Source organism: Eschrichtius robustus, chromosome 13 (genome assembly GCF_028021215.1).
Source record: "Eschrichtius robustus isolate mEscRob2 chromosome 13, mEscRob2.pri, whole genome shotgun sequence".
In the NCBI taxonomy this organism is placed as follows: Eukaryota; Metazoa; Chordata; class Mammalia; order Artiodactyla; family Eschrichtiidae; genus Eschrichtius; species Eschrichtius robustus.
In genome coordinates, this window is record NC_090836.1 from 7180291 (window position 1) to 7207246 (window position 26956).

General features: G+C 40.5%; 1 protein-coding gene across 1 annotated transcript in view; it reads left to right on the forward strand.

The window, feature by feature from the left end:
* The first annotated feature begins 330 nt into the window (after window positions 1-330).
* LOC137775219 (antigen WC1.1-like) overlaps window positions 331-26956 on the forward strand; it is a 49285-nt gene continuing 22659 nt past the window's right edge. Inside the window, exons 1-4 of the mRNA XM_068560885.1 lie at window positions 331-337; window positions 701-1033; window positions 16534-16842; window positions 16936-17244. Coding sequence (XP_068416986.1) covers window positions 331-337; window positions 701-1033; window positions 16534-16842; window positions 16936-17244 — 958 coding nt within the window. The remainder of the gene's footprint in view (window positions 338-700; window positions 1034-16533; window positions 16843-16935; window positions 17245-26956) is intronic.

The window sequence follows — 26956 nt, forward strand, 5'->3', positions numbered from 1 at the left end:
GGTCTCTCCATAAACAGCTCACAACCTGGTAGCTGGCTTCATCAGAGCAAGAGAGAGAGCAAGACAGGTCACAAGGGAGAAACCAGGGTCGTCTTGAAACCTAATCTCTTAAGTGACATCTCATCACTTTTGCCAAATTCCAGTTGTTATGTGCATGTTACTAGATACATTCAAGTGTGGGGATTATACAAGGACACGAATACCAGGTGGCAGGATAATCGGGGACTTTTTAGTATCTGCTTACCATGGTCCTCTGTTCCTAAGCTAGCCGAGAGTGCTCCCCATGGGACAGAGAAGGAGAGGGAAGATTCCTCCCTGGCATCCTGGGCCATGAGCTGTAACTGAGATGGGGAAGCTGAGCCCCTTAGTAGCTTTGGGCACATCTACCCCTTAGTAGCTTTGGACAGCATCCAGAGTTCTCTGAAGGCCTGTCCTTGGTGGTGTCCCTGGAGGTGGGTTCTACAGGCTTGTGAGAAATACCTGGGTGCATCCCTCCCCAGCTCCACGTTCAGTGATGCCACATTGGTAGCTGAGAGTTGGCCACAATGGGAATATTTACACCTCAGAAATGAACAAATGCTATACACAGGGAATTTTTCCCCTCAGAGAGCTCAGTTTTTAATACTTACCAGCACACCACCGCATGGTCTCCTAAAATCTCTCCTGTGTCCTGTGTCTTGTGTCTTTGTCTCTCTTGCAGCTCTGGAGCTGAGGCTGAAGGATGGAGGCCACCGCTGTGAGGGGAGAGTGGAAGTGAAGCGTCAAGGAATATGGGGCACGGTGTATACTAATTTCTGGTTCCTGGACGGTGCAGATGCGGTGTGCAGACAGCTGGGATGTGGAGCTGCTGTCAATGCTCCCAGAGGGGTTTATTTTGGACCAAGACTTATTGGCTCCACTTGGCTTTTCTATATTTACTGCGACAATGCAGAGACAGAATCAAGTTTCAGCATCAAAGACTGTGCTCATCATGATTTTAAAAACTATAATCATATCTTCTCTCATGACCAGAGTATTGGAGTAGTCTGCTCAGGTAAGGCCTGTCTGGTCTGGGAGGGGATCCCCAGCAGGAAAAGCTTCAGTCTCATTCCCAGAATAACTATGGGAATACCAGATCACAGAATTTAGAGCATCCTTGGGGGAAGACTCCAGCCACGCAGTGATTCCTAGAGCATTAGGTGCTCAAGGGGGTGTAAGGGCTTGCTTGGCCCTGGACATTAAAGTCTCCAGACCTGTGGACAATCAGACCCTTCAGATCTCTGTGGTGTTTCATAAGAGGCAGGGAAGTGAGGTCAAATATTACAACAGGTACAACCGCTGGGTTGTACTTTTATGAATTAGCTTCATCATGGCAGATACTTTTTATTCTTTCATGGGCTGTTCAGTCAGGTTCGGCCACAAGAGAGGACATAAGAGAGGGACAGGCAAACATAGTTTATTATACTCAGAGGTCCTAGAGAGACAGGACCACCACATACCATAAGGGGGCCACATCTGAGAGGCACCAAGGGAGCAAGCTCAACGAAACATGGGGAGCCATAAGAGGGAGTGAAGAATCGTGGACAAGTGACAATATTAAGGGTAAGAGTGGAGTGACACAAGGAAAAAGCATGAGGGGATTTCACTGATGCATTTGAATGTCACTAGGTCACAGTCAGGGGAGGGCAAGAAGGGGAATTTGTGGCTGGGGTTAGTCATCACAGGTGCACGTGGACACCTGATGGGGTGCTCACATCCTGTTTGTGGGGATATTCACGCAGCAGGGAAACATGACGTTTTAACATTTACAACACAGTAACTGGAGCAAAACAAGTACAAAGGCCAATGAGGCTAAGAGAACCTGAAGTGACTCATAAGAAGTGCTCAATACTGCCTAAGTGTATTCGACCTGTGTCAAGGTGGATACAGTAAAGACAGCAGTGAAACTAGAGTGTGAGTGGGTGGTCACAGGATCTGCCAGAGATGTTTCCAGTTGTTATCACAATGGTGGATGAAATGCCCAGGACATTAATCCCATCAGAACAGCTGGATTGGAGGCAGATTCAGATATCACAGTGAGTTCCTAACGTAGGTGTTTGAGTCTGAGAAAATGGTCAACCATCTGATGCTGGGACAGGGGGAGCCCTGAGAACACCTGCTGTAGGGTTCTGGCAACCCATAGGCAATCAGCTCTTTTGGGGAAGATGACAGGAAAAGTGATTTTTCCAATCTCACCCTCAGCAGATCTTTGATGATACTAGTGGAGGCCCCTAAGAAAATAATTATTTTCATTTTTAAGCTACTTTATTGAGGTACAATTGACATGCAAAAAGCTGAACTTTTTTTTTTTTTTTTCAGCAAAGTAAGGGTTTATTTGCATGGTGCCAAGCAAGGGAGTGGGAGACAAGTCTCAGATCCATTCCATCTTGGTCTTTGAGTTAGGGATGTTTTAAAGGGAAAGAACAAAGAAACTGGGATTAATCGTCCTCTTGTGACATTTCTGTGACATTTCTTAATTGTGGTTTTGGAAGTCAGGAGGCCTCCAGTTTATGATTCTCTGGCCAGGCAGCCCATGGCTTAGGGGTCTGTGAGCTCACCTTATCCCAGAGAAGCAACTTGAGTTTGTAGGTTAATGATGAAATCTGCAACAGCAACTTTAGTGCATTATGTTAGGGACAACAGCAGTCTTAGTTGTCTGACTCTGGTTGATCAGTGTTCAGTTAGCACAGGGTTGAGGTCAGAGGGGATAAGAAAGGGAATAAAGTGTTTGATAGAAAAATTAATCATAAACTCAGTAAGGGAACTCGGTTTTAGGGGGACTTGGTTTCAGTTATGAGTGTCTACCAGCAAAAAGAGACCAGGAGCACAAAAGCTGAGCAAAAGCTGCCTGATTTGGTGACGAGGAGCCACTGGGGACATTTGAGAAGATAGTTTCAGTGGAGTGGTGCGGACTGGAGTGAAGTGCCTGTGATTAGGGAGGGATTCATTGGTGAGGAAATGGAAGAGGGGAAGACAGACAACCTTTCAAAAAAATGTTGGCAGGAAACAAAGAAGAAAAAAGAACTCCAGGATTAAAGTCAGAGTTACTTACCCTGGTGGAACAAACTCCAGAGCTGCTTGCTGCTCTGGCGCTCGGATGCTTTGGATTCTACGATATTTGTGATATTTATCACCTTTTAAAAAATGTGCAATTTGTTATGATTTCTCTTCTTATTCTAAAGAAATGCTCACTTTTGTACATAATTTTATATTTGTCATTTTGTATATTACGTTATATAAGTTTCTGGTTGCCCAGACTTGGATCTTCTCCAGCAAGGACCCATGTTCATGTAACAGAATCATCAATAAGAGGATTTCTTCTCTCCCATCTTCTTGGGTCCAAGAACAGTTTTGGTAGAGATGAACTCTTCCAGTGAACATGCTAGCGTGGTGGTCATGACTGAGCAGATGCAGCAGTTAACTTATCCTGATTCTTTTATTTTTTTAAATTGGAGGATAGTTGCTTTACAATGTTGTGTTAGTTTCTGCTGTACAGCAAAGTGAATCAGCTATATTTATACATATATCCCCTCCTTTTTGGATTTCCTTCCCATTTAGGTCACCACAGAGCACTGAGTAGAGTTCACTGTGCTATACAGTAGGTTCTCATTAGTTATCTGTTTTTTACATAGTAGTGCATATATGCCAATCCCCATCTCCCAATTCATCCCACCCCCACCCCCGCTTCTCCCCTTGGTGTCCATGCATTTGTTCTCTACATCTGTGTCTCTATTTCTGCTTTGCGAATAAGTTCATCTGAACCATTTTTCTAGATTCCACATATAGGCATTAAAATACGATATTTGTTTTTCTCTTTCTGACTTATTTCACTCCGTATGACAGTTTCTATGTCCGTCCATGTCTCTGCAACTGGCACAATTTCGTTCCTTCTTAAGGTTGAGCAATATTCCATTGTATATAGGTGCAACATCTTTGTTTTCTGTTCATCTGTCGATGGACACTTAGGTTACTTCCATGTCCTCGCTGTTGTAAATAGTGCTGCAATGAACATCGGGGTGCATGTATCTTTTCGAATTATGGTTTTCTCCAGGTATATGCCCAGGAGTGTGATTGCTGGGTCATATGGTAATTCTATTTTTAGTTTTTTAAGGAACCTCCATACTGTTCTCCATAGTGGCTGTATCAGTTTACATTCCCAACAGTGTAAGAGGGTTCCCTTTTCTCCACACCCTCTCCAGCATTTCTTGTTTGGAGATTTTTTTTGATGATGGTCATGCTGACCGGTGTGAGGTGATACCTCATTGTATTTCTTTTTTTAATAAATTTATTTATTTATTATTTATTTATTTTTGGCTGCACTGGGTCTTCGTTGCTGCGCACGGACTTTCTCTAGTTGTGTTGAGCAGGGGCTACTCCTCATTGTGGTGCGCGGGCTTCTCATTGTGGTGGCTTGTTGTGGAGTGCAGGCTCTAGACGCATGGTCTCTAGAGCGCAGGCTCAGTAGTTGTGGCACATGGGCTTTGTTGCTCCACGGCATGTGGGATCTTCCCAGACCAGGGCTTGAACACGTGTCCCCTGCATTGGCAGGCGGATTCTTTTTTTTTTTAAACATCTTTATTGGAGTATAATTGCTTTACAATGGTGTGTTAGTTTCTGCTTTATAACAAAGTGAATCAGCTATACATATACATATATCCCCATATTTCCTCCCTCTTGCATCTCCCTCCCACCCTCCCTATCCCACCCCTTTAGGTGGTCACAAAGCACCGAGCTGATCTCCCTGTGCTATGCGGCTGCTTCCCACTAGCTATCTGTTTTACATTTGGTAGTGTATATATGTCCATGCTACTCTCTCACTTCGTTCCAGCTTACCCTTCCCCTTCCCCTTGTCCTCAAGTCCATTGTCTACGTCTGCGTCTTTATTCCTGTCCTGCCCCTAGGTTCTTCAGAACCATTTTTTTTTTTTTTTTTTTTTTTTTTTTTAGATTCCATATATATGTGTTAGCATACGGTATTTGTTTTTCTCTTTCTGACTTACTTTTACTCTGTATGACAGACTCTAGGTCCATCCACCTCACTACAAATAACTCAATTTCGTTTCTTTTTATGGCTAATATTCCATCATATATATGTGTCACATCTTCTTTATCCATTCATCTGTGGATGGACACTTCAGTTGCTTCCATGTCCTGGCTATTGTAAATAGAGCTGCAATGAACATTGTGGTATATGACTCTTTTTGAATTATGGTTTTCTCAGGGTATATGCCCAGTAGTGGGATTGCTGGGTCATATGGTAATTCTATTTTTAGTTTTTTAAGGAACCTCCATACTGTTCTCCATAGTGGCTGTATCAATTTACATTCCTACCAACAGTGCAAGAGGGTTCCCTTTTCTCCACACCCTCTCCAGCATTTGTTGTTTGTAGATTTTCTGATGAGGCCCATTCTAACAAGTGTGAGGTGTTACCTCAGTGTAGTTTTGATTTGCATTTCTCTAATAATTAGTGATGTTGAGCATCCTTTCATGTGTTTGTTCGCAATCTGTATATCTTCTTTGGAGAAATGTCTATTTTGGTCTTCTGCCCATTTTTGGATTGGGTTGTTTGTTTCCTTGATATTGAGCTGCATGAGCTGCTTGTAAATTTTGGAGATTAATCCTTTGCCAGTTGCTTTGTTTGCAAATATTTTCTCCCATTCTGAGGGTTGTCTTTTCGTCTTGTTTATGATTTCCTTTGCTGTGCAAAAGCTTTGAAGTTTCATTAGGTCCCATTTGTTTATTTTTGTTTCCATTTCTCTAGGAGGTGGTTCAAAAAGGATCTTGCTGCGATTTATGTCATAGAGTGTTCTGCCTATGTTTTCCTCTAAGAGTTTGATAGTGTCTGGCCTTACATTTAGGTCTTTAATCCATTTTAAGTTTATTTTTGTGTATGGTGTTAGGGAGTGTTCTAATTTCATTCTTTTACATGTAGCTGTCCAGTTTTCCCAGCACCACTTATTGAAGAGGCTTTCTTTTCTCCATTGCATATCCTTGCCTCCTTTTGATAATTTGGTAATTTTTGGTAATTTGATAGGGGTTACATTGAATCTGTAGATTGCTTTGGGTAGTATAGTCATTTCCACAATATTGATTCTTCCAATCCAAGAACATGGTATATCTCTCCATCTGTTTGTATCATATTTAATTTCTTTCATCAGTGTCTTATAGTTTTCTGCATACAGTTCTTTCATCTCCCTAGGTAGGTTTATTCCTAGGTATTTTATTCTTTTTGTTGCAATGGCAAAAGGGAGTGTTTCCTTAGTTTCTCTTTCAGATTTTTCATCATTAGTGTATAGGAATGCAAGAGATTTCTGTGCAGTAATTTTGTATCCTGCAACTTTACCAAATTCATTGCTTAGTTCTAGTAGTTTTCTGGTAACATCTTTAGGATTCTCTACGTATAGTATCATGTCATCTGCAAACAGTGACAGTTTTACTTCTTCTTTTCCAATTTGTATTCCTTTTATTTCTTTTTCTTCTCTGATTGCTGTGGCTAGGACTTCCAAAACTATGTTGAATAATAGTGGTGAGAGTGGACATCCTTGTCTTGTGCCTGATCTTAGAGGAAATGCTTTCAGTTTCTCACCATTGAGAATGATGTTTGCTGTGGGTTTGTCATATATGGCCTTTATTATGTTGAGGTAGGTTCCCTCTATGCCTACTTTCTGGAGAGTTTTTTATCATAAATGGGTGTTGAATTTTGTCAAAAGCTTTTTCTGCATCTATTGAGATGATCATATGGTTTTTCTTATTCAATTTGTTAATATGGTGTATCACATTGAATGATTTGCGTATATTGAAGAATCCTTGCATCCCTGGGATAAATCCCACTTGATCATAGTGTATGATCCTTTTAATGTGTTGTTGGATTCTGTTTGCTAGTATTTTGTTGAGGATTTTTGCATCCATATTCATCAGTGATATTGGTCTGTAATTTTCTTTTTTTGTAGTATCTTTGATTTTGGTAACAGTGTGATGGTGGCCTCGTAGAATGAGTTTGGGAGTGTTCCTTCCTCTGCATTCTTTTTTGGAAGAGTTTGAGAAGGATGGGTGTTAGGTCTTCTCTAAATGTTTGATAGAATTCACCTGTAAAGCCATCTGGTCCTGGACTTTTGTTTGTTGGAAGATTTTTAATCACACTTTCAATTTCATTACTTGTGATTGGTCTGTTCATATTTTCTATTTCTTCCTGGTTGTCCATTTTATTGGCATAGAGTTGTTTGTAGTAGTCTCTTAGGATGCTTTGCATTTCTGTGGTGTCTGTTGTAACTTTTCCTTTTTCATTTCTAATTTTATTGATTTGAGTCCTCTCCCACTGCTTTTTGATGAGTCTGGCTAATGGTTTATCAATTTTGTTTACCTTCTCAAAGAACCAACTTTTAGTTTTATTCATCTTTGCTAGTGTTTTCTTTGTTTCTATTGCATTTATTTCCGCTCTGATCTTTATGATTTCTTTCCTTCTACTAACTTTGGGTTTTGTTTGTTCTTCTTTCTCTAGTTCCTTTAGGTGTAAGTTTAGATTGTTTATTTGAGATGTTTGTTGTTCCTTGAGGTAGTATTGTATTGCTATAAACTTCCGTCTTCAAACTGCTTTAGCTGTATCCCATAGGTTTTGGATCGTCGTGTTTTCATTGTCATTTGTCTCTAGGTGTTTTTTGATTTCCTCTTTGATTTCTTCAGTGATCTCTTGGTTTTTTAGTAACGTATTGTTTAACTTCCATGTGTTTGTGTTTTTTACATTTTTTTCCCTGTAATTGATTTCTAATCTCATAGCATTGTGGTCAGAAAAGATGCTTGATATGATTTCAATTTTCTTAAATTTATTGAGGCTTGATTTGTGACCCAAGATGTGATCTATACTGGAGAATGTTCTGTGCGCACTTGAAAAGAAAGTGTAATCTGCTGTTTTTGGTTGGAATGTCCTAAAAATATCAATTAAATCTATCTGGTCTATTGTGTCATTTAAAGCTGCATTTCCTTATTAGCTTTCTGTTTGGATGACCAGTCCATTGATGTAAGTGAGGAGTTTAAGTCCCCCAGTGTTATTGTGTTCCTGTTGATTTCATCTTTTATAGCTGTTAGCAGTTGCCTTATGTATTGAGGTGCTCCTATGTTGGGTGCATATATATTTATATTTGTTATATCTTCTTCTTGGATTGATTCCTTGATCATTATGTAGTGTCCTTCCTTGTCTCTTGTAACATTCCTTATTTTAAAGTGTATTTTATGTGATATGAGTATTGCTTCTCCAGGTTTCTTTTGATTTCCATTTGCATGGAATAACTTTTTCCATCCCCTCACTTTCAGTCTGTATGTTTCCCTAGGTCTGAATTGGTTCTCTTGTAGGCAGTATATAGATGGGTCTTGTTTTTGTATCCATTCAGCGAGCCTGTGTCTTTTGGTTGGAGCCTTTAATCCATTCACGTTTAAGGTAGTTATCGATATGTATGTTCCTATTACGACTTTCTTAATTGTTTTGGATTTGTTTTTGTAGGTCCATTTCTTCTCTTGTGTTTCCCAGTTAGAGAAGTTCCTTTAGCATTTGTTGTAGAGCTGGTTTGGTGGTGCTGAATTCTCTTAGCTTTTGCTTGTCTGTAAAGCTTTTGATTTCTCCATCGAATCTGAATGAGATCCTTGCTGGGTAGAGTAATCTTGGTTGTAGGTTCTTCCCTTTCCTCACCTTAAATATGTCATGCCACTCCCTTCTGGCTTGTAGAGTTTCTGCTGAGAAATCAGCTGTTAACCTTATGGGAGTTCCCTTGTATGTTATTTGTCGTTTTTCCCTTGCTGTTTTCAGTAATTTTTCTTTGTCTTTAATTTTTGCTAATTTGATTACTATGTGTCTTGGCGTGTTTCTCCTTTGGTTTATCCTGTATGGGACTCACTGCACTTCCTGGACTTGGGTGGCTATTTCCTTTCCCATGTTAGGGAAGTTTTGGAGTATAATCTCTTTAAATATTTTCTCGGATACTTTCTCTCTCTCTTCTCCTTCTGGAACCCCTATAATGCGAATATTCTTGCGTTTAATGTTGTCCCAGAGGTCCCTTAGGCTGTCTTCATTTCTTTTCATTCTTTTTTCTTTATTCTGTTCTGCAGCACTGAATTCCACCATTCTGTCTTCCAGGTCACTTATCCGTTCTTCTGCCTCGGTTATTCTGCTATTGATTCCTTCTAGTGTTTTATTCATTTCAGTTATTGTATTGTTCATCTCTGTTTGTTCTTTAATTCTTCTAGGTCTTTGTTAAACATTTCTTGCATCGTCTTGAGTTTTGCCTCCATTCTTTTCCTGAGGTCCTGGATTATCTTCTCTATTTTTATTCTGAATTCTTTTTCTGGAAGGTTGCCTATCTCCACTTCATTTAGTTGTTTTTCTGGGGTTTTATCTTGTTCCTTCATCTGGTACATAGCCTTCTGCCTTTTCATCTTGTCTATCTTTCTGTGAATGTGGTTTGTGTTCCACAGGCTGCAGGATTGTAGTTCTTCTTGCTTCTGCTCTCTGGTAGATGAGGCTATCTAAGAGACTCGCGCTAGTTTTCTGATGGGAGGGACTGGTGGTGGGTAGAGCTGGCTGTTGCTTTGGTGGGCAGAGCACAGTAAAACTTTAATCTGCTTCTCTGTTGATGAGTGGGGCTGGGTTCTCTTCCTGTTGGTTGTTTGGCCTGAGGCGACCCAACACTGGAGCCTACCCGGGCTCTTTGGTGGGGCTAATGGTGGATTCTGGGAGGGCTCACACCAAGGCACACTTCCCAGAACTTCTGCTGCCAGTGTCCTTGTCCCCACGGTGAGACACAGCCACCCCCTGCCTCTGCAGGAGACCCTCCAATACTAGCAGGTAGGTCGGGTTCAGTCTCCTATGGGGTCACTGCTCCTTCTTCTGGTCCCGATGCGCACACTACTTTGTGTGTGCCCTCCAAGAGTGGAGTCTCTGTTTCCCCCAGTCCTGTCGAAGTCCTGCAATAAAATCCTGCTAGCCTTCAAAGTCTGATTCTCTAGGAATTCCTCTTCCTATTGCCGGACTCCCAGGTTGGGAAGCCTGACCTGGGGCTCAGAACCTTCACTTCAATGGGTGGACTTCTGCGGTATAAGTGTTCTCCAGTTTGTGAGTCACCCACTCAGCAATTTTGGGATTTGATTTTATTGTGGTTGTGCCCCTCCTGCCATCTCACTGTGGCTTCTCTTTTGTCTTTGGATGTGGGGTATCTTTTTTGGTGAGTTCCATTGTCTTCCTGTCGATGGTTGTTCAGCAGTTAGTTGTGATTCTGGTGCTCTCACAACAGGGAGTGAGAGCCCGTCCTTCTACTCCACCATCTTGAACCAGTCATCATCAGTGTCTTATAGTGTTCTGCATACAGGTCTTTTGTCTCCTTAGGTAGGTTTATTCCTAGGTATTTTATTCTTGATGTTGCAGTGGTAAATGGGAGTGTTTCCTGAGTTTCTCTTTCAGATTTTCATCATTAGTGTATAGGAATGCAAGAAATTTCTGTGCATTAATTTTGTATCCTGCTACTTTACCAAATTCATTGATTAGCTCTTGTAGTTTTGTGGTAGCATCTTTAGGATTCTCCATGTATAGTATCATGTCATCTGCAAACAGTGACCGTTCTACTTCTTCTTTTCTGATTTGGAGACTTTTTATTTCTTTTTCTTCTCTGATTGTTGTGGCTAGGACTTCCAAAACTATGTTGAATAATAGTGGTGAGAGTGGGCAACGTTGTCTTGTTGCTGATCTTAGTGGAAATGGTTTCAGTTTTTCACCATTGAGGATGATGTTGGCTGTGGGTTTGTCATATATGGCCTTTATTATGTTGTGGTAAGTTCCCTCTTTGCCTGCTTTCTGGAGAGTTTTTATCATAAGTGGGTGTTGAATTTTGTCAAAAGCTTTTTCTGCATCTATTGAGATGATCATATGGTTTTCATCCTTCAATTTGTTAATATGGTGTATCATTGATTGATTTGCATATATTGACGAATCCTTGTATTCCTGGAATAAACCCCACTTGATCATGGTGTGTGGTCCTTTTAATGTGCTGTTGGATTCTGTTTGCTAGTATTTTGTTGAGGATTTTTGCATCTATGTTCATCAGTGATATTGGCCTGTAGTTTTCTTTCTTTGTGACATCTTTGTCTGGTTTTGGTATCAGGGTAATGGTGGCCTCATAGAATGAGTTAGACAGTGTTCCTCCATCTGCTGTATTTTGGAAGAGTTTGAGAAGGGTAGGTGTTAGCTCTTCTCTAAATATTTGATAGAATTCGCCTGTGAAGCCATCTGGTCCTGGGCTTTTGTTTGTTGGAAGATTTTTAATCACAATCTTAATTTCAGTGCTTGTGATTGGTCTGTTTATATTTTCTATTTCTTCCTGGTTCAGTCTCAGAAGGTTGTGCTTTTCAAAAAGTTTGTCAAAAAAAAAAAAAAAAAAAGTTTGTCCATTTCTTCCAGGTTGTCCATTTTATTGGCATATAGTTTCTTGTAGTAATCTCTCATGATCGTTTGTATTTCTGCAGTGTCAGTTGTTACTTCTCCTTTTTCATCTGCAATTCCGTTGATTTGAGTCTTCTCCCTTTTTTTCTTGATGAGTCTCGTTAATGGTTTATAAATTTTGTTTATCTTTCAAGAACAAGCTTTTAGTTTTATTGATCTTTGCTATCGTTTCCTTCATTTCTTTTTCATTTATTTCTGATTTGATCCTTATGATTTCTTTCCTTCTGCTAACTTTGGGATTTTTTTCTTGTTTTTCTTTCTCTAATTGCTTTAGGTGTAAGGTTAGGTTGTTTATTTGAGATTTTGTTGTTTCTTGAGGTAGTATGGTATTGCTATAAGCTTTCCTCTTAGAACTGATTTTGCTGCATTCCACAGGTTTTGGGTCGTCGTGTTTTCATTGTCATTTGTTTCTAGGTATTTTTTGATTTCCTCTGATTTCTTCAGTGATCTCTTGGTTATTTAGTAGCATATTGTTTAGCCTCCATGTGTTTTTAGTTTTTACATTTTTTTTCCTGTAATTGATATCTAGTCTCATAGTGTTGTGGTCGGAAAAGATACTTGATACGTTTTCAATTTTCTTAAATTTACCAAGGCTTGATTTGTGACCCAAGATATGATCTATCTTGGAGAATTTTCCATTAGCACCTGAGAAGAAAGTGTATTTTGTTGTTTTTGTGTGGAATGTACTATTATTATCAATTAAGTCTATCTTGTCTAAGTGTCATTTAAAGCTTTTGTTTCCTTAGTTATTTTCATTTTGGATGATCTGTCCATTGGTGGGTGTGGGGTGTTAAAGTTCCCTACCATGATTGTGTTAGTGTTGATTTCCCCTTTTATGGCTGTTAGTATTTGCCTTATGTATTGAGGTGCTCCTATGTTGGATGCATAAATATTTACAATTGTTATATCTTCTTCTTGGATTGATCCCTTGATCACTATGTAGTGTCCTTCTTTGTCCCTTGTAATAGTCTTTATTTTAAAGTCTATTTTGCCTGATATGCATATTGTTACTCCAGCTTTCTTTTGATCTCCATTTGCATGGAATATCTTTTTCCATCCCCTCACTTCTAGTCTGTATGTGTCCCTAGGTCTGAAGTGGGTCTCTTGTAGACAGCATATAGACGGGTCTTGTTTTTGTGTCCATTCAGCCAGTCTATGTCTTTTGGTTGGGGCATTTAATCCATTTGCATTTAAGGCAATTATCGATATGTATGTTCTTATTACCATTTTCTTAATTGTTTTGGGTTTGTTATTTTAGGTCTTTTCCTTCTCTTTTGTTTTCTGCCTAGAGAAATTCCTTTAGCATTTGTTGAAATGCTTGTTTGTTGGTGCTGAATTCTCTTAACTTTTTTGTGTCTGTAAAGGTTTTTATTTCTCTGTCAAATCTGAATGAGATCTTTGCTGTGTAGAGTGATCTTGGTTGTAGATTTTTCCCTTTTATCACTTTAAATATGTCCTGCCACTCCCTTCTGGCTTGCAGAGTTTCTGCTGAAAGATCAGCTGTTAACCTTATGGTCCCACCTCAGAGGCTCAGGCCTGACACCATGCCAGAGCACCAAGACCCTTTCAGCCACATGGCTAATGCTTTCATTGATTTTTGCTGAACTCTTGCATCATCAGCTAACCTACGCTTGTAATTCCATCATGATTTAGCAGTATCAGACTCAGTTTTGACATAATTGACTCTTGAGGCCACCATGAGAGGCCGAAGTCTTCTACTATTGTATTGCTTCTATTTCTCCCTTAAGCTCTGTCAATGTTTGCTTTGTATATTTAGGTGCTTTAATGTTGGGTGTATATGTATATATGTATAGATATGTATATGTAATTATATGTGTTATATCTTCCGGTTGAACTATTTTATCATTATGTCTCTTGCGACAGTTTTTGACTTAAAGTCTCTTTTGCTTGACTTTCCTCTCTTTTGTTTACTGTTTGCATGGAATCTCTTTCTGCACCTCTTCACTTTCAGCCTATGTGTGTCATGAAATCTAAAGTATATAGTTGGGTCTTGTTTTTTAATCCATTGAGGCACTCAATGTTTTTTGATTGGAAAGTTTAGTACATTTACATTTAAAATCATTATTGAAAGGTCAGGACTTACTGTTGCCCATTATGTTAATTGTTTTCTGTCATTCTGTAGTTCTCTTGTTCTTCTCTTCTGTTGCTGTCTTTGTGAAGTGACTCTTTTCTCCTTACCTTGTGTCTGTACTATACTTTAATTGTGGTTACCTGGGAACTTGCATCAAACATTTGATAGTTATAGCAGTCTATAACTGAAGTTAAGTACAATTAAGGTAACAACTTTAATAGCACACAGAAACTCTACATTTTACTATTCCCCCACACTTTATGTAATTGCTGTCAGATTTTATTTCTTTACATATTGTATTTCCATCAGCAAATTGCTGTGGTTATAGTTATTCTTACTATGTTTGACTTTTGATTTGTAAACTAGGGTTAAAAGCAAGTTATGTGCCATGATTACAGTATTTCAATATTCTGTATTTCTCTTCATATTTATCTTTACCAATGAAAGGCAGGTCTAGTTGTGGTGAAACCCTTCAGTTTTTGTTTGTTTGTTTGTTTGTTTGTTTTTAATATTTAAAAATCTCTCCTTCATTCTTAAAGGACAGTTTGCCAGGTAAAGTGTTGATAATTGGCAGGTTTTGTTCTCTAAATACTTTGGATATGTTATCCTGCTCTCTTCTGGCCTGCAAGGTTTCTGCTGAGAAATCTGCTATTAGTCTTATAAGGGCTCCCTTGTATGTGGCAAGTCACTTTTCTCTTGATGGTTTCAAAATTATCTTTGTTTTTGAATTTTGATATTTTAATTATAGTGTGTCTTGGCATAGACCTCTATGGATTCTACCTATTTATGAACTTTTGGGCTTCATGAATCAAGATGTCCTTTTGTCTCCCTAGATTTGGGAAGTTCTCAGTCATTATTTCTTTACATAAGCTTTCTGCCCTATTCTCTTTGTCTTTTCCTACTGGGACTTTCATAATGCATGTATAATTTTGCTGTATGGTTTCCCATATATCAGGTATGTATAATTTACTCTTTTTTTCTTTTTGTTCCTGTAATCAGATAATTTGAAATAATCTGTCTTCAAGTTTGCTGATTCTTTGTTTTGCATGATACCGTTTGCTTGAAGTGCAGTATTGAATTATTCAGTTCATTTGTTGTATTCTTGAGTTCCAGAATTTTGTCTGGTCTCTTTTTGTGTTTTCTATTTTTTAAATAAACTTCTCATTTTGTTCATGTACTATGTTCCTGATGGTGTTTAGTTGTCTGTTTGTTTTCAGTTGTCTGTTTGTATTCTCTTGTAGTCACTGAGTTCAAAACAATTTTCTTGAAATTTTTGTCAAGCAGTTCATAAATCTTCATTTCTTCAGGGTAGGTTACTGGAGATTTATTGGTTTCCTTAAGTGGTATCATATTTTCCAGATTCTTCATGATATGTGTAAGCTTGCATTGGTGAATGTGCATTTGAAAGAGCAGACACTGCTTCCAGACTTTACAGACTGTTTTTGACAAATAAAGATCTTTTCTGCCAGGTCCCTGAACTGGTAGGACAGCCTCTGGTCTAGCAAAGCTGGAGTCAGGTTATGTGGCTGCTGCTGGGTGGTTTTTGTGTCTGGTCAGTGGACCTGTTGGCAGGGACATGGATGGTGTGACTTCCTCTGGGTGCCTAGGTGGGCAGGATTGCCTCCCTACTGTGGTAGAGTGGAGCTGAACCTAGGTCACAGGGCTGCATTAGACTCTGCACTCACTCTCATGTCCACAGTTGGCAATCCTGTTGCCAGGGATGCCAAATGGTGTGGCTCCTTCTGGATCTCTGGGCAGACAGGACTTCCTCTAGGACCATGGTGGTGCAGGGTTGGAGCCACATCGTGAAGCAGCTTTGGGGTTCACAGTTGTGTCTGAACAACAACATGGCAGGCATGTTGCTGAGGGCACACTGTTTCTGTGGGAGAATGAGGGTTGGAGAACCTCCTTTTCTGTCATCTCATTGACATCGGATATGAATACAGAATTAGCACAATGGTAGAATTAAAATCAATTAATATCACCCCTGAGCGTTTTCTGTGACTCATGTCTCAGAAGAAACACCTCTTGTAGGAACTGTTTGGCAAACTCTGTCTGTACACTTCCACTCAGAACTCACTCTCTACCAGGTTCATTGACAAATCCTAAGTTTTCAAGAGAAATGTCTAGGACCATCCCTTCTTCCTCCTGTGACTCTCTGAGCTTACTTAACGTAACAGACTCATCTTTTTCCTCATTTAGGTCACCTAAGAATTTCTTGGAATTTTTTGCCATCAAAAATTGTCAGAAAAATAAAATTTGGTACCATAAAAGTGGATTAGTTATAATGTCTATATTTCTTCTCTTGAGCCATCATCCATCTACAGTTGGCATGCCCTCATGGATCCAGACTTTATGATTTCCTCTACCCCAAGTCACTTGAGGATTGGCTCGTGGGGGATAAAACTGATCAGACTATGAACCCCACAAGTCTCAGGAAAGCTTTATAACTTTGTCTGGATGATGGGTCTCTGCTCTCTCATAGCCATTTCACTCTGGTTTGTTCTGTTCTTCATATCTCTATACTCAAGTTTGAGTGCCCACATATTATGCATTATTTCCTTGGGCTCTGGAAGTCCCAGGCTCCTAAAAGAGAAATTTACTTCTCCAACAAATGCTAAAATATATGTTCCTGGTATTCAGCCATTCCTGATGATCTGTCTTGGACCCTGTAGTTTCCTGGCCCCTAGATAAAGAATTCACATTTCTAACCAATCTCAAAGTATTTGTTGCTGGGATTCAGTCATTCCTAACTGACCCTGCAAATACTTCTGGGTTTCTCTTCAGAAACTTGCTCATGAAAATGCAACCCTGACACTGTCAAATTCTCTCTCCATGTCCCACTCCTGGAAAAGAAAAGCTTTCACACCGTTGCCTATTACATATTGTTTCCAATTGTCAAGCCAAGATCATGAACACTCACTGGCTTTGTTTGTTTCTTTTAGGATTTGTGCGTCTGGTTGGAGGGGATGGACCCTGCTCAGGGCGAGTAGAAGTGCATTCTGGAGAAGACTGGACCCCAGTGTCTGATGGGAACTTTACATTCCCCACGGCCCAGGTCATCTGTGCAGAGATGGGATGTGGCAAGGCTGTGTCTGTCCTGGGACACGTGCCCTTCAGAGCATTAAATGGCCGGGTCTGGGCTGAAGAGTTCAGGTGTGAGGGGGAGGAGCCTGAGCTCTGGTCCTGCCCCAGAGTGCCCTGTCCAGGGGGCACTTGTCACCACAGTGGAGCTGTTCAAGTTGTCTGCTCAGGTGAGATGCAGATCAGGACATGAACCTCCCTGCATACTCCGTTCAGGTCAGAAAAACATGAGATTTTGCTAAAATTCTGTCTTTTCCAACCAGCATACACAGAAGTCCGGCTCATGAAAAATGGCACCTCTCAGTGTGAGGGGCAAGTGGAGATGAATATTTCTGGAAGATGGAGAGCGCTCTGTGCTTCCCACTGGACTAGGGCCAATGCCAATGTTGTCTGTCGTCAGCTCGGCTGTGGAGTTGCCATCTCCATCCCAAAAGGAGCAGAAGGAGGTGATCAAATCTGGGAAGCCCGATTTCACTGCTTGGGGGCTGAGCCTTTCTTGTGGAATTGCCCTGTGACTGCCCTGGGTGTTCCTGACTGTACCCATGGAAACACGGCCTCTGTGATCTGCTCAGGTAAGAGAGAGGGAAGGGCTAACTGGTACTCAGGATGCTCCTTGAGTGAAACGTCCCCAAGAGCAGAGACTGAGGGAAAATTGACCTCAAAAGTTAGATATTGCATGGTGAAATATGGTTTTTGTCATTGTTCATTTTGCAGAGCAGGGCAAGAAGCATTAAGGGGAATAATATTTTTTATAATAAACATTGGTATTTGAGTATAATCATAGAGAACAATGTATAAGCAGTAAGTATATACCTCAGTCAGCGTTTTTCCCCACTGAACCATGTGAGAATTACTATACCCATCAGATTCCTTTACTAGGTATCTCAGCATGTATTTCTTAAGTGCAAAGACATTCATTCAAATGCAGGAAATTTTAATTTCACACAATATTATTAACTGTTTATTTGAAATACATCAGAACCTGAAGTTGTTTGCTTTTTATTTGGTTTTGTTATAGTAGAAAAGTTTAATTACAAATTCAATATTTTTCTTTTTAAACATCTTTATTGAAGTATAATTGCCTTACAATGGTGTGTTAGCTTCTGCTTTATAACAAAGTGAATCAGTTATACACATACAATATGTTCCCATATCTCTTCCCTCTTGCATCTCCCTCCCTCCCACCCTCCCCATCCCACCCCTCTAGGTGGTCACAAAGCACCGAGCTGATCTCCCTGTGCTATGTGGCTGCTTCCCACTAGCTATCTTTTACATTTGGTAGTGTATATATGTCCATGACACTCTCTTACCCTGTCACATCTCACCCCACCCCCTCCCCATATCCTCAAGTCCATTCTCTGGTAGGTCTGTGTCTTTATTCCCGTCTTGCCACTAGGTTCTTCATGGCTTTTTTTTTTTTTCCTTAGATTCCGTATATATGTGTTAGCATACTGTATTTGTTTTTCTCTTTCTGACTTACTTCACTCTGTATGACAGACTCTAACTCCATCCACCTCATTACAAATACCTCCATTTCATTTCTTTTTATGGCTGAGTAATATTCCATTGTATATATGTGCCACATCTTCTTTATCCATTCATCTGTCGATGGACATTTAGGTTGCTTCCATGTACTGGCTATTGTAAATAGAGCTGCAATGAACATTTTGGTACATGACTCTTTTTGAACTATGGTTTTCTCAGGGTATATGCCCAGTAGTGGGATTGCTGGGTCGTATGGTAGTTCTATTTGTAGTTTTTTAAGGAACCTCCATACCGTTCTCCATAGTGGCTGTATCAATTTACATTCCCACCAACAGTGCAAGAGTGTTCCCTTTCCTCCACACCCTCTCCAGCATTTATTGTTTCTAGATTTTTTGATGATGGCCATTCTGACTGGTGTGAGATGATATCTCATTGTAGTTTTGATTTGCATTTCTCTAATGATTAATGATGTTGAGCATTCTTTCATGTGTCTGTTGGCCATCTGTATATCTTCTTTGGAGAAATGTCTATTTAGGTCTTCTGCCCATTTTTGGATTGGGTTGTTCGTTTTTTTGTTATTGAGCTGCATGAGCTGCTTGTAAATCTTGGAGATTAATCCTTTGTCAGTTGCTTCATTTGCAAATATTTTCTCCCATTCTGAGGGTTGTCTTTTGGTCTTGTTTATGGTTTCCTTTGCTGTGCAAAAGCTTTTAAGTTTCATTAGGTCCCATTTGTTTATTTGTGTTCTTATTTCCATTTCTCTGGGAGCTGGGTCAAAAAGAATCTTGCTGTGATGTATGTCATAGAGTGTTCTGCCTATGTTTTCCTCTAAGAGTTTGATAGTGTCTGGCCTTACATTTAGGTCTTTAATCCATTTTGAGTTTATTTTTGTGCATGGTGTCAGGGAGTGTTCTAATTTCATACTTTTACATGTATCTGTCCAATTTTCCCAGCACCACTTATTGAAGAGGCTGTCTTTTCTCCACTGTATATTCTTGCCTCCTTTATCAAAGATAAGGTGACCATATGTGTGTGGGTTTATCTCTGGGCTTTCTATCCTGTTCCATTGATCTATATTTCTGTTTTTGTGCCAGTACCAAACTGTCTTGATTACTGTAGCTTTGTAATATAGTCTGAAGTCAGGGAGCCTGATTCCCCCAGCTCCATTTTTCGTTCTCAAGATTGCTTTGGCTATTCGGGGTCTTTTGTGTCTCCATACAAATTGTGAAATTTTTTGTTCTAGTTCTGTGAAAAATGCCAGTGGTAGTTTGATAGGGATTGCATTGAATCTGTAGATTGCTTTGGGTAGTAGAGTCATTTTCACAATGTTGATTCTTCCAATCCAGGAACATGGTATATCTCTCCATCTATTTGTATCATCTTTAATTTCTTTCATCAGTGTCTTATAATTTTCTGCATACCGGTCTTTTGTCTCCTTAGGTAGGTTTATTCCTAGATATTTTATTCTTTTTGTTGCAATGGTAAACGGGAGTGTTTTCTTAATTTCACTTTCAGATTTTTCGTCATTAGTGTATAGAAATGCAAGAGATTTCTGTGCATTAATTTTGTATCCTGCTACTTTATCAAATTCATTGATTAGCTCTAGGAGTTTTCTGGTAGCATCTTTAGGATTCTCTATGTATAGTATCATGTCATCTGCAAATAGTGACAGCTTTACTTCTTCTTTTCCGATTTGGATTCCTTTTATTTCTTTGTCTTCTCTGATTGCTGTGGCTAACACTTCCAAAACTATGTTGAATAATAGTGGTGAGAGTGGGCAACCTTGTCTTGTTCCTGATCTTAGTGGAAATGGTTTCAGTTTTTCACCATTGAGGACAATGTTGGCTGTGGGTTTGTCATATATGGCCTTTATTATGTTGAGGAAAGTTCCCTCTATGCCTACTTTCTGCAGGGCTTTTATCATAAATGGGTGTTGAATTTTGTCGAAAGCCTTCTCTGCATCTATTGAGATGATCATATGGTTTTTCTCCTTCAATTTGTTAATATGGTGTATCACATTGATTGATTTGCGTATATTGAAGAATCCTTGCATTCCTGGGATAAACCCCACTTGATCATGGTGTATGATCCTTTTAATGTGCTGTTGGATTCTGTTTGCTAGTATTTTGTTGAGGATTTTTGCATCTATGTTCATCAGTGATATTGGCCTGTAGTTTTCTTTCTTTGTGACATCTTTGTCTGGTTTTGGTATCAGGGTGATGGTGGCCTCGTAGAATGAGTTTGGGAGTGTTCCTCCCTCTGCAATATTTTGGAAGAGTTTGAGAAGGATAGGTGTTAGCTCTTCTCTAAATGTTTGATAGAATTCACCTGTGAAGCCATCTGGTCCTGGGCTTTTGTTTGTTGGAAGGTTTTTAATCACAGTTTCAATTTCAGTGCTTGTGATTGGTCTGTTCATATTTTCTATTTCTTCCTGGTTCAGTCTTGGCAGTTTGTGCATTTCTAAGAATCTGTCCATTTCTTCCAGGTTGTCCATTTTATTGGCATAGAGTTGCTTGTAGTAATCTCTCATGATCTTTTGTATTTCTGCAGTGTCAGTGGTTACTTTGCCTTTTTCATTTCTAATTCTATTGATTTGAGTCTTCTCCCTTTTTCTCTTGATGAGTCTGGCTAATGGTTTATCAATTTTGTTTATCTTCTCAAAGAACCAGCTTTTAGTTTCATTGATTTTTGCTATTGTTTCCTTCATTTCTTTTTCATTTATTTCTGACCTGATCTTTATAATTTCTTTCCTTCTGCTGGCTTTGGGGTTTTTTTGTTCTTCTTTCTCTAATTGCTTTAGGTGCAAGGTTAGGTTGTTTATTCGAGATGTTTCCTGTTTCTTGAGGTAGGCTTGTATTGCTATAAACTTCCCTCTTAGCACTGCTTTTGCTGCGTCCCATAGGTTTTGGGTCGTTGTATCTCCATTGTCATTTGTTTCTAGGTATTTTTTGATTTCCCCTTTGATTTCTTCAGTGATCACTTCGTTATTAAGCAGTGTATTGTGTAGCCTCCATGTGTTTGTATTTTTTACAGATCTTTTCCTGTAATTGATATCTAGTCTCATAGCATTGTGGTCGGAAAAGATACTTGATATGATTTCAATTTTCTTAAATTTACCAAGGCTTGATTTGTGACCCAAGATATGATCTATCCTGGAGAATGTTCCATGAGCACTTGAAAAAATGTGTATTCTGTTGTTTTTGGGTGGAATGTCCTATAAATATCAATTAAGTCAATCTTGTTTAATGTATCATTTAAAGCTTGTGTTTCCTTATTTATTTTCATTTTGGATGATCTGTCCATTGGTGAAAGTGGGGTGTTAAAGTCCCCTACTATGATTGTGTTGCTGTCGATTTCCCCTTTTATGGCTGTTAGTATTTGCCTTATGTATTGAGGTGCTCCTATGTTGGGTGCATAAATATTTACAATTGTTATACCTTCCTCTTGGATCGATCCCTTGATCATTATATAGTGTCCTTCTTTGTCTCTTGTAATCTTCTTTATTTTAACGTCTATTTTGTCTGATATGAGAATTGCTACTCCAGCTTTCTTTTGATTTCCATTTGCATGGAATATCTTTTTCCATCCCCTCACTTTCAGTCTGTATGTGTCTCTAGGTCTGAAGTGGGTCTCTTGTAGACAGCATATATATGGGTCTTGTTTTTTTATCCATTCAGCCAGCCTGTGTCTTTTGGTGGGAGCATTTAATCCATTTACATTCAAGGTAATTATCGATATGTATGTTCCTATTCCCATTGTCTTAAATGTTTTGGGTTTGTTATTGTAGGTGTTTTCCTTCTCTTGTGTTTCTTGCCTAGAGAAGTTCCCTTAGCATTTGTTGTAAAGCTGGTTTGGTGGTGCTGAACTCTCTCAGCTTTTGCTTGTCTGTAAAGGTTTTAATTTCTCCATCACATCTGAATGAGATCCTTGCTGGGTAGAGTAATCTTGGTTGTAGGTTTTTCTCCTTCATCACTTTAAGTATATCCTGCCACTCCCTTCTGGCTTGCAGAGTTTCTGCTGAAAGATCAGATGTTAACCTTATGGGGATTCCCTTGTGTGTTATTTGCTGTTTTTCCCTTGCTGCCTTTAATATGTTTTCCTTATATTTAATTTTTGACAGTTTGATTAATATGTGTCTTGGCGTGTTTCTCCTTGGGTTTATCCTGTATGGGACTCTCTGTGCTTCCAGGACTTGATTAACTATTTCCTTTCCCATATTAGGGAAGTTTTCAACTATAATCTCTTCAAATATTTTCTCAGTCCCTTTCTTTTTCTCTTCTTCTTCTGGGACCCCTATAATCCGAATGTTGGTGCGTTTAATGTTGTCCCAGATGTCTCTGAGACTGTCCTCAGTTCTTTTCATTCTTTTTTCTTTATCCTGCTCTGCGGTAGTTATTTCCACCATTTTATCTTCCAGGTCACTTATCCTTTCTTCTGCCTCAGTTATTCTGCTATTGATCCCATCTAGAGTATTTTTAATTTCATTTATTGTGTTTTTCATCATTGCTTGGTTCCTCTTTAGTTCTTCTACGTCCTTGTTAAATGTTTCTTGCATTTTGTCTATTCTATTTCCAAGATTTTGGATCATCCTTACTATCATTATTGTGAATTCTTTTTCAGGTAGACTACCTATTTCCTCTTCATTTGTTAAATCTGGCGTGTTTTGACCCTGCTCCTTCATCTGCTGTGTGTTTTTCTGTCGTCTCATTTTGCTTATCTTACTGTGTTTGGGGTCTCCTTTTCACAGGCTGCAGGTTCGTAGTTCCCGTTGTTTTTGGTATCTGTCCCCAGTGGCTATGGTTGGTTCAGTGGGTTGTGTAGGCTTCCTGGTGGAGGGGACTAGTGCCTGAGTTCTGGTGGATGAGGCTGGATCTTGTCTTTCTGGTGGGCACGTCCACGTCTGGTGGTGTATTTTGGGGTGTCTGTGGCCTTATTATGATTTTAGGCAGCCTCTCTGCTAATGGATGGGGCTGTGTTCCTGTCTTGCTAGTTGTTTGGCATAGGGTGTCCAGCACTGTAGCTTGCTGGTCGTTGAATGAAGCTGGGTCTTGATGTTGAGATGGAGATCTCTGAGAGATTTTCGCCGTTTGGTATTACGTGGAGCTGGGAGGTCTCTTGTGGACCGGTGTCCTGAAGTTGGCTCTCCCACCTCAGAGGCACGGCCCTGATGCCTGGCTGGAGCACCAAGAGCCTTTCGTCCACATGGCTCAGAGTAAAAGGGAGAAAAAATAGAAAGAAAGAAAGAAAGAGGCTATAATATAGTGAAGTAAAACAAAGCTATTATAAAGCAGAGCTATACAGACAAAATCTCACCCAGAAGCATATACATATACACTCACAAAAAAAAGGAAAAGGGGAAAAATTAATATATCCTGCTCCGAAAGTCCACCTCCTGAATTTGGGATGATTCGTTGTCTATTCAGGTATTCAACAGATGCAGGCACATCAAGTTGTTTGTGGAGTTTTAATCCGCTGCTTCTGAGGCTGCTGGGAGAGATTTCCCCTTCTCTTCTCTGTTCGCACAGCTCCTGGGGGTCAGCTTTGGATTTGGACCCGCCTCTGCGTGTAGGTCACCTGAGGGCGTCTGTTCCCCGCCCAGACAGGACGGGGTTAAAGGAGCAGCTGCTTCGGGGGCTCTGGCTCACCCAGGCCGCGGGGAGGGAGGGGTACAGAGGAGGCGGGGCGAGCCTGCAGCGTCAGAGGCCGGCGTGACGTTGCAGCAGCCTGAGGTGCGCCGTGTGTTCTCCCGGGGAACTTGTCCCCGGATCACGGGAGCCTGGCGGTGGCGGGCTGCACAGGCTCCCGGGAGGGGCGGTGTGGAGAGTGACCTGTGCTCACACACAGGCTTTTTGGAGGCGGCAGCAGCAGCCCCAGCGTCTCACGCCCGTCTCTGGGGCCCGCGCTGATCGCTGGGGCTCGCGCCCGTCTGTGGAGCTTGTTTAGGCGGCGCTCTGAGTCCCCTCTCCCTGCGCGCCGTGAAACAAAGAGGGAAGAAAAAGTCTCTTGCCTCTTCGGCAGCTGCAGACTTTTTCCCGGACTCCCTCCCGGCTAGCTGTGGTGCACTAACCCCTTCAGGCTGTGTTCACGCCGACAACCCCAGTCCTCTCCCTGCGATCCGACCGAAGCCCAAGCCTCAGTTCCCAGCCCCGCCCGCCCCGGCGGGGGAGCAGACAAGCCTCTCGGGCTGGTGAGTGCTGCTCGTTGCTGAGCCTCTGTGCAGGAATCTCTCCGCTTTGCCCTCCGCACCCCTGTGGCTGCGCTCTCTTCCGTGGCTCCGAAGCTTCCCCCCTCTGCCACCCGCAGTCTCTGCCCGTGAAGGGGCTTCCTAGTGCGTGGAAATCTTTCCTCCTTCACAGCTCCCTCCCACTGGTGCAGGTGCCGTCCCTATTCTTTTGTCTCTGTTATTTCTTTTTTCTTTTGCCCTACCCAAGTACAGGGGGAGTTTCTTGCCTGTTTAGAGGTCGGACGTTTTCTGTCAGCGCTCAGTGGGTGTTCTGTAGGAGCAGTTCCACGTGTAGATGTATTTCTACTGTATCTGTGGGAAGGAAGGTGATCTCCGCGTCTTACTCTTCCGCCATCTTCTCTCCTGCCCCCAATATTTTTAATAAATCAGGATTTTTCAGATTTTCTATTTGTTCTTTTGTCACTTCAACTGGTGCTTTTCAAAGAATTTCTCCACTTTAGCTAAATGTTTAAAAGTCTTGGCAAAGGGGGAGTGACACCAGCATCATGGTGGTGTAAGATGTCCCTCCTTTTTGTCTCTCTTTTTAACAACTAATGATCAAAAGTGCCTCTGTGAAAGTTGTGGGATCCAGTATCCTATACCAAGGGACCAGGAAGATGATCACCCACCTGGGCATCCAGTAATAGGCAGATAGACATTGGTACAGACTGCAAACCCAACAGGAGCTAGTGAACCTGTCCCAGCCCCCTGAGCCATGGTCAAGGAAAACCTGGAGAAAGTTGGCAAGTGCTGATTTGGTCAGACACTTACAAAAATTGTTAGAAGTCCAGGATTCCTGAGAGGAGATTTCAGTACTCTGTTGGAGCCAAAAAAAAAAAAAAAAAGTTTGAATGATTGGAGAGGATTAAAGAATTTTGTTAGTGCTGCCCCTCACCCCAAGGTGACACAGCATAAAACTGAACTAGCCAGTGGTGCGTCTCCCATGGGGGAAAAGGAGAGCAGTGAGCTAGTGTCCACTCAGTACTGCTGGAGAAGCCAGTTTCTCTCCAGCAGCACCCAGAGTTCTGGGGCCAGACCTCCATGACTGCGGGGAGAGAGGAGATATGAAAGATCATTAAGAAAGTCAAAGGGCATAAAAGGGATGCAATTCCTGCTGACTGTGCTCAGGGCTTCAGCAGGAAGCCCATTCATAATCCTCTGGGAGAATGTCACCCAAAGATCTCCCTCCCTGGGCCTGTGGGCACCTCCAATTCCCTGAGTACTAAACTCACACTTACTGCCACTCTCCTGACAGCTGCTTTTGTGTGTTCCCAAGTGTGGAGGTGAAAGCAAACTCCAGTAAATGGAGTGATCTCAAAAAAACCAGACCAGGGTCTGTGGGCAAGGAGGTAACCACAGACTTGAGCTGTAGCACAACATGCTGCAAAACAGAAGAGTGGTTTCCAGCAGCCTGGTGAGTTGTAAGAACCAGAGGAGACATAAAAGCTTAAGATTTCTGCTGCAAGAAGGAGCAAGAAATGTGGAGCAAGTGAGTCTATACAAGGTCAGAGAAGAGTATATACCACCTGAATGTAATTAGTAAAGATTTGATGGGGTGTCTGCTACATCTAAAGCAAAAGCAGCAATGCAAAATTGCGAGGAACTTGAAGAATCAAGGAAAGTAGTCATCACCAAAGGGTCAAAATAACCTTCCAAAACTGACAAAGACACATGTTGATGACATGGAATTTTGTGATCTAGCTTATAAAGGATCCAACATAGCTCTTCTGAGGAAACTGAATGAGATACAAGAAAACACAGAAAGACAATTCAATGAAATCAGGAAAACAATAGATGAACAAAATGAGAAATTTAACAAAGAGAAGTTATAAAAAGAACCAAACAGAAATTCTGCTGCTGAAGAGTTTAATAAATGAAATGAAAAAAAATACAATAGAGAGCATCTCTAACAGAGTAGATCAAATTCAAGATAGATTCAGTGACTACTGGATCCAATCTTTGAAATAATCAGTCAGTGGAGAACCAAAGGAATAAGTAAAAAGGAACAAAGATATCCTATGTGATCTATGGGTCTCCAACTAACACACAAATATTAGAGTAATTAGGGTTCTATGAGAAGAGAGGGAGATGCTGAGAGAAAGTTTATTTAAATGAATAATAGCTGTGAACTTTTCAAACTTGGGGAGAGGCTTGAAAATTCACATTGATGAAGCTAATAGGTCACCTTATCTGGATGCAAAAAGACCTTCTCCCAGAAACACTATAATTAAACTGTAAAAATCAAAGACAAAGAAAGAATCATAAAAGTAGCAGAAAAAATATTGAATAAAGTGGAATAACTAAATGATTATAATGTGCTGTTTAAAATTTGAAACTCTACTGGTAACATCCAGGACCAGCTTGTTCACATTGTTTAGGGTTGCTGATTGATGACTTACATATGGTTTGTCCGTGTATGCAGATTGTCTTTCTAATGATCAATGAGGCGTAAACCAAATATAAGTGATATTTCTTTACTAGCAAAAACTAGGGAAAAATTGGAAAAATTCCATTTATTATAGTATCAAGACTGTTAACTATGTAGGAAGAAACTAAACAAAATATTTAAAGGCCTT